Source organism: Salmo salar, chromosome ssa02, assembly GCF_905237065.1.
Source record: "Salmo salar chromosome ssa02, Ssal_v3.1, whole genome shotgun sequence".
Classification (NCBI taxonomy): domain Eukaryota; kingdom Metazoa; phylum Chordata; class Actinopteri; order Salmoniformes; family Salmonidae; genus Salmo; species Salmo salar.
In genome coordinates, this window is record NC_059443.1 from 15395274 (window position 1) to 15405044 (window position 9771).

Sequence of the window (9771 nt, forward strand, 5' to 3'; positions counted from 1 at the left end):
GCCTGTTTACAGACTGTTATGAACAGTTGGCTCATTCATCCCCTCTCCTCTCCCCAGGTCCTTGCTGTAAATGAGAATGTGTTCTCAGTCATCTTACCTGGTAAAATAAGGTTTAAAAAATAAAATACAAAAATGACAAATTAATAGATTATATATAAACTATTATGGTGGAAAATGCTTAATAAAAAAACGGTTTCAGTTCCCGGAAATGAATGTGCAACTACCAGAATGTAATGGAAAAAACTACATGTACAGTAGGCACTTGCTCGCCCTCGCCTGGGCATTTCTGGAACTATTCAGTCGTGAAATCATAAGATCAACTCGCTCTCACTCAACCATCCATCTCTCTCTCCCTCTCGCTCTTTTTTCTGGCACACAGCGTGCGGGGCTTATGTGTCTAGTACTGTACCGCGAGGCCGGGCCGAGGGAGCTCTACAGTGAGTGACGTCACCTCTCCCATGGCGTCACATTGACGTAGCGCATACCAGGCGCTCTATGAGGAGGCAGACTCACATAAATGCTGTATTAGACTTTCTCCCTCAGACCGCGCGCATAAACAATCCCGCACTACGGCTTTACATCTGAGCGCATCATCACTGGCACATACACAGGATCACTCTGAAACACACTTTTAAAACACACATCGGACTATAGTCTAGCCTACTTTCCTTTAGAATAATTAAAAGGAAAAACAAAAAGAAAGAATAACTTTTTTTTCTTCTGTCGCTTCATCCTCAACAAGTTCTGCAAATATACGTGTTACTTTTCAGCAGCTTTGGTAATTTTTGTAATTATTCTGGATCTATACAGGAGACTTTATGTTGGGTTAATAACACATGTAAAGACGGAACCGCTACAGCAAACAAGTAAGTTATTGTCTTTACTTCTGGGAATGAATGTCTTTCTCTCATTTCTAAAGACCACTTCATTAATTATTACATTAGGCTACTAGACTATTGGTCTCATAGAGAAACATAGTTAGTTGTAGGTTCCCCTGCACACCGGTTTGTTATATTGTTAAAACACGAGCGCTGTCTTTAACTTTCTCGTGCATGATGACCTGTTGATTTGGCAAACTCGTGAGCTCGGGAACCTCGGTGTGTGTGTTTGGTGTCACCGAGGGCAGATGGAACCGAATTTGAATTTAATTTGCTGAAGGAAGGTATCATATTCTTTGTGGTTGTCATGGAAATGGATGCCTCTCAGTCAGACAATGAAGTGGGAGACATAGGCAGTATTGGGCACTAATGGAGCTGAGTGAAGAACACAGACAGACAGGCAGACAGGCTGAGAGTAGAGGAGGGCTGACATCAAGGCTCTTATTATCTCCACTGTTATAAAGGACATGATTGTGTATTAATTCAGCTTTATGTGGACATCATGTTTGATGCCTTTGCAATAGTTATAAAACAAAACACATAGTTTGCTGTACGTGTGTGAGTGAGTGTGTCAGACTAATACCTCGCCATTTATTCCCGGCTATACGGGAATAGTTGAATTGGTAAAACCCTGAAAGCTTGTTGGTCCGTGTGCTGGGTGAATATTGGCCCTGGGCCTATAGTACAGACATCTTACATATGAGAGTTTTTCATGAGACGATTTTATATTATTGAAATAAATCTGACTGCAAGTTGCAGAAGAACATGCAGGCAGCCTTAGTTTAATTTCAAATGATTTATGTTGACATCATTTATCCCAACAGGTAGGTTTCTCCTAGTTTAGAACAAACAGTGTGATTATATGCCTACAAAATAAAACATATTGTTTTATAAACACTAGTACAGCTGGTGACCAACCTTAAATGTCCTCTGTCACACTGTCTGTCACACTGTCTGCCTGTCTGTCTGTCACACTGTCTGTCACACTGTCTGTCGTTTGTCTGTGTGTTTGTATTTCTGACTGTCTCTCTAAATGTCTGTCTGTGTGTAGCATGTGGCTTTTCTGAATTAGACAGGCCTGTCATTGCTCACATTATTGCTCACATGATTAGGGGAAACAAATATTGACATTAATAATGTCAATGTTTGATCTATAGCCTTGCCTCTTTCTGAAGTTGAAGTTACTGCCATTGAACGTGCATCTTGACCTAAATGTCATCCTGGAGCAAGGAGGTCCATGACTCGAAGTGAGGGTTAAGGTTGGTCTGACCACCCAGTCTGGTATCATAGACTAGACATAACATAGTAGATGTAAATCCACTCAAATGAGTATGATGTGTTATGTTTGGTATAGTTACATAAGACCGTTGGTTACTTAAGGAAAAAATGAAAGGTGATTAGTGTGGATGGGTGGGCGTATAATGTAAATGTCTAGCAACCAAAAGGTTGCGTGTTCCAATCTCATCATGGACAACTTTAGCATTTTAGCTAATTAGCAACTTTCCTACTACTTAATAATTTTTAGCTACTTTGCAAATCCTTGGCATGTCAGCTAACTCTTTTTCTAACCCTAAACCTAACCTTAACCCTGTAGCTAACCCATCCCCTAACCTTAACCCTTTAGCCTAACTCCTAATCTTAACCTTAACCTCTAACCCTAACCCCTAGCCTACCTAACGCTAGCCAGCTAGCTAATGTTAGCATTAGCCACCTAGCTAACTTTAGCCACAACAAATTGGAATTTGTAACATATTATACATTTTGCAAAATCATAACTTATTGTATGTTTTGCAAATTCGTAACACATTGTAGGACACTTGTAATTCATAACATATCATAAGAAATGGATGATGGACATCCAGATATTAAAACCATTTGCAACATAACATATCATACTAAGTGTAGTGCCTCAGATTTACTACAGAATAATACTACATGCGCTGAGACCAGGTTGGACCCCCAGACCAATACCCTACTTTGTTTTACATTTAGGAATCAGTCAGATTCTCAAATATATCGGCCAAGTTAAATTAAACTTTTTCATCTCCTATTCACACAGCAGTCTCTGGTCTGTATCATTTCTTTGAAGGCCAGCATTTGTATCTTTCACTATGAGATGTGTGGTATGAGTTTCTCTCAGGCGGTTTAAATTGGTTTTGGGTGTGTAGACAGAAACACACGCACACGCCGCACGCACACACACACACGCACACACACACACACACACACACACACACACACACACACACACACACACACACACACACACACACGCACACAGTCTCCTCTTTTTGACAGCCTCGCTCCTCAGGGCTAATTTACTGTACTTGTATATTTCTCCAGCACTCCTTTATCTCCTCTCTTTTCTCTCTCTGTTTGCTGGAAGCCTCGCGCTGACTGGCTTATTGGCGTGGGGGCCTATACCGGCGCTTTGGGGCGCGTGCTTCACGGCTCTTTCGCAGTTCTCTAGGTTACCGGGGCGCTCGGCCCAGCACCCACCGGCCGGCTCGAGAGAGAGAAACAGAGAGAGAGGAGACCCTTCTGCCCTGTGTTCACATTATGGACACACACAGACCAGTGCAATTGTAGCTTTTTTCGTAGCCCTTTTGTCTACATATCTCTGTATGTTGATGGGAGACTGTTACAGAGGAGTGTAAATGCTTTTTTTAGGCTGGATCATGTTGTTGAGTTGAATTGTATTGTTGTATATATTATTTCTGTAATGTATTGATTGTTGCTGCCTTCTTGGCCAGGTCTCCCTTGAAAAAAAGAGACTCTGGGTCTCAATGGGCTTTTCCTGGTTAAATAAAGGTTACCATTTTTTTTTTTTTTTAAATGGCCTATTTTAAAAAGCGTAAAATGCATATAGCCTTTTTGCCCTCAAAAGCGTTACAGGCTATTTGCTTTATGTCGGTCTGACACCGATTCAATATTATCTATTACCACAGCACACTGAATTACAAACAAATAACAAATAATGTCATTGAATACAATGACCTCCACGTCTATGAAGTATAAACAATTGAGACAGAATATTACATTTCCTCTCCTGATTAGCCAAGCATTATGGTGTGGTAGAGATTGAGAGACTGAGAGAAGCGACTGTCTGTATCCAGGTGAGGTTCATGTTTTATGGAGCCTAACTCATTCTCCAGACATTGAGTGAATAATCGGCATAGAAACATGTCAGACAAAGCAACAATAAAAAACGTGTTAGACTCCCTAGGCTATAGTTTTAGATTTTGTCAGCCCGCAGGTCTATTGGAAAAGTGATAATGTTAAGAACCTATCCAAACAGAGTTCAGCGGTACAGTGATCTCCAAACAGACTGCATGTCTCCCGGCCGGGACGGTTCAGAGAATGAGTCCGGAGAGGGAGGACTGGTCCTCGGTTTACTGGAGAGAATTAGTCCGGGTATGGGTCAGTGTTTGTAGGTGAGTGCTGCAGAGAGGGGGCGCTAGGCGCTGTGAAATCTCTTGTCTGTGGTGAGCTGTGCTCTGGCTGGCAGCAAGACGCACAGAGCGGAGAGGTTTCGGTTCTGAGATTCAGAACTTACTCAGGTGGATATTGTAACCTATTTTCTCTTTCCAATAACGAACCCTTTGAACCCTGAGACCTGTAGTGCATGAGCCTCAGACTAGCGCGGGAATGAACCACCGGCAATTTGAACAAATTGATAGCCATGCTCTTTTGAAGACACTTGTTTTATGAATTGCAAATAACTAGTTTCATTTAATATTATTGTTTGTTTGAAAAAGTTTTAATATGATAATTGAATAGATTCATATGATATTTCACGATATAGATAATTGTTATATTTAGATATTATTTTTATGCTGCTCGCAGGTGAACTGATTCTAGTTTTTCTTTTAGTCTATATTCTTTTAGTCTATTCTCATCAATCTTTAATATTTTACTTTTCTAAGAGTTGAAATTGGAATTCAAAATTATTGCTCTATTTCTGAGTTGTAGGCGAAATGATATAGAGAGGTTATAGATAATATCTGTTCACTTCTGTATTTGGTGAAGCATTCATTCAACGAGCGCTATGGGATGTTTGCAGATTTTTTATTTGCTAAATTGTTGTATAATTGTACTTATAATAATGTATATTCCTCCATTCTTCTGTCGCATGTCTGCGGTTCTCTCTTTCTAGGTCTGACCTTTTATTCTGCATCACACCTCTACGCCTGCTGGTTTTCCTCCTCATCACTGAGAATTAATTTTATTCAGTTCGTGTTTTAATTTCTGTGCGTTTTTTTCCATCCGGGTAATCTGTGTAGGCTATATTCTGTGCGACTTTATTCCGCTCTTTGTGATTGTATTGTATTTGTGCAGTAAGCTATGTCATGCGTGTCGGTGTGCTTTGGGAGTTCCCATGTCTCTGGTTGTGACCCGGTGTTTCTTTCCCCCAGACCCGGGTTCGGAAGAGCGCGCCCAGCCGAGCTCAGAGCCCCGGCTACCGGACAGTCCCTTCGAGTCCTCCCCGCTCCCGGTCCCCCACCACAGTCGCACCAGTCCCCAGCCCCCCACACAGAACACCATTCAGCGCGAGGCTTTCACACCAGGTACTGAAAAACACCGGGAACAGGCCCCGGTCGTCGTCGCACCTGTCCTGAGTTGGTGCTTTTAAAACCTGTTTCAAATGCACGTGTAGTTTTCAAACTATTAGTCTGCCATGTGTTTCTTCATTCAGTCAGCTGTATCTCACTCTAGGTCTATAGTGCGTTTATTTTATTAAGTACAATATTAGGCCTATATATTTAGAAATGTTTATATAACAAACCATATAGTTTAGACCAACAACATAATGTATTATTTTAATTTAACCGATATTGTATGGTCTAAATGGTAATTTAATATATTCCAAGTCAGTTCTGATTTATAATTCTAAACGTGTTGTGTCAGGGAGTGCGCGCGAGTTGACATTTCCATCTGCAGATATGGGGACGGAAATAGTCTTCTGAAACTAGACACACCGACTTTAAAAGCAGGACCAAAAAATCGAATTAGTCAAATCTGTAGATATCGATCTGCTTAATGAACTTAATGAGGTTAAACGTCTTAAACCTTGGAGGTCAAAATAAAGTTGGCTAATTTAAAAGCACATGTATTTTCTCCTGATAGATTAAGGTGATAAAGGTAGGCTGTCCCGCCCGTATACGGACACATGGTGCCCTCGAGACTGCGGTTAGATGCGACCACGGCCTCAAGGACAAAACCCCGTTCTGGGTTTCTGCATCATACCTGTATTTATATCAAGTTTACATACTGGTACATTTCATGAATGTGAACAAGCGGTTTACGCATGTGCGGGTCAATACCCGTCCAAAAACCAACACACAAAATATGATTTAGATCGAATGTCTCAAATCACTGTCTGCTATCAATCTGTTTCAATCTGCGTGCGTGTGTGTGTGTGTGTGTGTTTTGACTGTAATATTTAGGTAGAATTATCAAGTCTGCCCATATGAGTGACCATTATGTTTCCTTGATCGATAGAATGTATTATGTATTTACTTATGCACTTCATGTCTTGTTTGTTAGATCTATGGCATTCTGACAATGAACAAGCACGCTCAGTTTTTGGAACGGATGCATTGTGTCCAGTTGAAATGCACACCTCGAGGTTAGAGACTGCTTCTCTCTGATCATCATACCACACACGTACACGTACACACACACACACGCTTATCCAGCCAGGTCACCCGTTATACAATTCAGTATTCAACTTCCATCCATGTCTGTGCAAGTGGGGAGATGACGTGGAAGTTGTTTTTGATATTTTTGTTTTAAGCCTATCCCAAACCTTAACTTTACTTTAACCATTCGAAGTTCATGTCTGAACTTTACCCTAAATTTAACATTTCGGAGTTATTGTCTAATCTTAACCTTTAACACACGAAATTTGAAGTTTGGAACAACTTCGAAATATGACGTTTGAGTATGTGGATGAACGTCTAATTCAGTGGTGAGACTGAGAGCTGGTATCATTTATCTGCCTGGCTTGTCTGTCCTGAACCCTCACTGTTTAACACACATGTAGCTTAAGCACACACTCACACATGCATGCACTCAAACACTCATGCATGTTGTACACACGCATACACACACATTCTTCACTGACACATACACACTCACACACCACACACTTGCTGTCAGGTGGACGTCTGGTGTTTGAATGAAAAGGGGGTTTTAGGTTTTTGGGATATAATCTGGTTTCATTAGAGTGCTTCTGGCTTGGTCTTAACATGACACTGCATTGTCTGAATGTGTGTGTGTGTGGTGTGTGTGTGTGTGTGTGTGTGTGTGGTGTGTGTGTGCGTGCGTGTGGTGTGTGTGTGTGTGTGTGTGTTTACTCAGAAGTAGATGTGTGTGCATAGGGGCACGTGAGGAGAAGGTACACACATCAGTTAGATTGTGTTTACATCATCACTATGTGTGTGAGTGGGTGTGTGTCCATACGTGCATGTGTGCGTGCATGTGTGCATGTATGCGTTTGACTTCAGGCAAGGTAGGTGGAGTAGTCTTATAAGGAGGCGTTTCAATTGGAATTAAACACATCAGCCCCCCCCCCCCACACACACACACACACACACTGTTGGACAGGCCCAGGAAAAATCTCCCTCTCTTCCTTTTCTCCCCTTGAAGACAGGCAGTTACAAACCCCCTTTCTCTCTGTACACCTGTAGACCTGTTTCCGCGTGGGTAGTGCAACTGCCTGGGTCACTCGCGAGGCCGTCAAAGAAATAAGAGAAAACTCTGGCGGTTGCTCGAGTGCAGCCGTGCTCGCCCACTCCTTTCCAGACGGATGGAACTCGCGCACTCTGAGAAAGTTTGAGTCAGACCTCCAAACTCCCCCCTGACCTCGTGTCTCTCGTGCGTCCCCATGGTTACACTTTAGCCCTGCGGCTCAACCATGGTGACATCTGTATCTCTGTCTCTAATATAGGTGTCTCCTGCTGTAAGGTGTGAGTCATGCCACAGGTAAAGTCACGTAGCCAAAATGTACAGTTATATTGTGTTCACTGTTCAAAACTGACTTAATAAATATGTCATTTAGTTACGTTTGTGCCTGCGCAATGTGCGTAGGGCAAATGTACACAGTTGTTAGAGTCCGCAGAGGAAAAGAGGCGTGCAGGAAAAATGATGGTAGTAGGCTTGATAAGTCCCATATTTGACTAAATAAATATGACGCGTGGGAACAAGACGATTACGGCACAGCGCGCGCAGAGCGTCACCGCGCGCTGTTGAAAGTTCCCTTCTCGAGAGCAAAGAGCAAACACCACAAACCCTGGGCACTTACGACACACACACACACACACACACACACACACACACACACACACACACACACACACACACACACACACACACACATGAGTGCGCACACACAGGTAGGCTAATACATTAAAGCCCAGTCTCACCTCTGCCTCTCTAAAGAGGTGGAAAATGTCTTGAGATGTTTTTCTCTCCATCAAAATCAGGTTTTAATATTGATCAACAATAGATAACTACAGTTGAAGTCGGAAGTTTACATACACTTAGGTTGAAGTCATTAAAACTCGTTTTTCAACCACTCCACACATTTCTTGTTAACAAACTACAGTTTTGGCAAGTCGGTTAGGACATCTACTTTGTGCATGACACAAGTAATTTTTCCAACAATTGTTTACAGACAGATTATTTCACTTATAATTAATTCACTGTATCACAATTCCAGTGGGTCAGAGGTTTACATACACTAAGTTGACTGTGCCTTTAAACAGCTTGGAAAATTCCAGAAAATGATGTCATGGCTTTAAAAGCTTCTGATAGGCTAATTGACATAATTTCAGTCAATTGGAGGTCTACCTGTGGATGTATTTCAAGGCCTACCTTCAAACTCAACGCCTCTTTGCTTGACATCATGGGAAAATCAAAAGAAATCAGCCAAGACCTCATAAATAAAATTGTAGACCTCCACAAGTCTGGTTCATCCTTGGGAGCAATTTCCAAACACCTGAAGGTACCACGTTCATCTGTACAAACAATAATACGCAAGTATAAACACCATGGGACCATGCAGTTGTCATACTGCTCAGGAAGGAGATGTGTTCTGTCTCCTAGAGATGAACGTACTTTGGTGCGAAAAGTGCAAATCAATCCCAGAACAACAGCAATGGACCTTGTGAAGATGCTGGGGGAAAAAGGTACAAAAGTATCTATATTCACAGTAAAACGAGTCCTATATCAACATAAACTGAAAGGCCGCTCAGCAAGGAAGAAGCCACTGCTCCAAAACCACAATAAAAAAGCCAGACTACATTTTGCAACTGCACATGGGGACAAAGATCGTACTTTTTGGAGAAATGTCCTCTGGTCTTATGAAACAGAAATAGAACTGTTTGGCCATAATGACCATTGTTATGTTTGGAGGAAAAAGGGTGAGGCTTGCAAGCCGAAGAACACCATCCCAACCGTGAAACACGGGGGTGGCAGCATCATCTTCTGGGGGTGCTTTGCTGCAGGAGGGACTGGTGCACTTCACAAAATAGATGGCATCATGAGGGAGGAAAATTCTGTGGATATATTGAAGCAACATCTCAAGACATCAGTCAGGAAGTTAAAGCTTGGTCGCAAATGGGTCTTCCAAATGGACAATGACCCCAAGCATACTTCCAAAGTTGTGGCAAAATGGCTTAAGGACAACAAACTCAAGGTATTGGAGTGGCCATCACAAAGCCCTGACCTCAAACCCATAGAAAATTGTGGGCAGAACTGAAAAAGCGTGTGCGAGCAAGGAGGCCTACAAACCTGACTCAGTTACACCAGCTCTGTCAGGAGGAATGGGCCACAAATTCACCCAACTTATTGTGGGAAGCTTGTGGAAGGCTACCCGAAACGTTTGACC

The 9771-nt window shown here is 42.1% G+C and overlaps 1 protein-coding gene across 1 annotated transcript in view; it reads left to right on the forward strand.

Annotated features, from left to right (window-relative positions):
- The first annotated feature begins 414 nt into the window (after window positions 1-414).
- nr4a3 (nuclear receptor subfamily 4, group A, member 3) overlaps window positions 415-9771 on the forward strand; it is a 39968-nt gene continuing 30611 nt past the window's right edge. The window contains exons 1-3 of the mRNA XM_045712910.1: window positions 415-866; window positions 5294-5446; window positions 6426-6507. Of these exons, the coding sequence (XP_045568866.1) occupies window positions 6444-6507 (64 nt within the window). The 5' untranslated portion in view covers window positions 415-866; window positions 5294-5446; window positions 6426-6443. The remainder of the gene's footprint in view (window positions 867-5293; window positions 5447-6425; window positions 6508-9771) is intronic.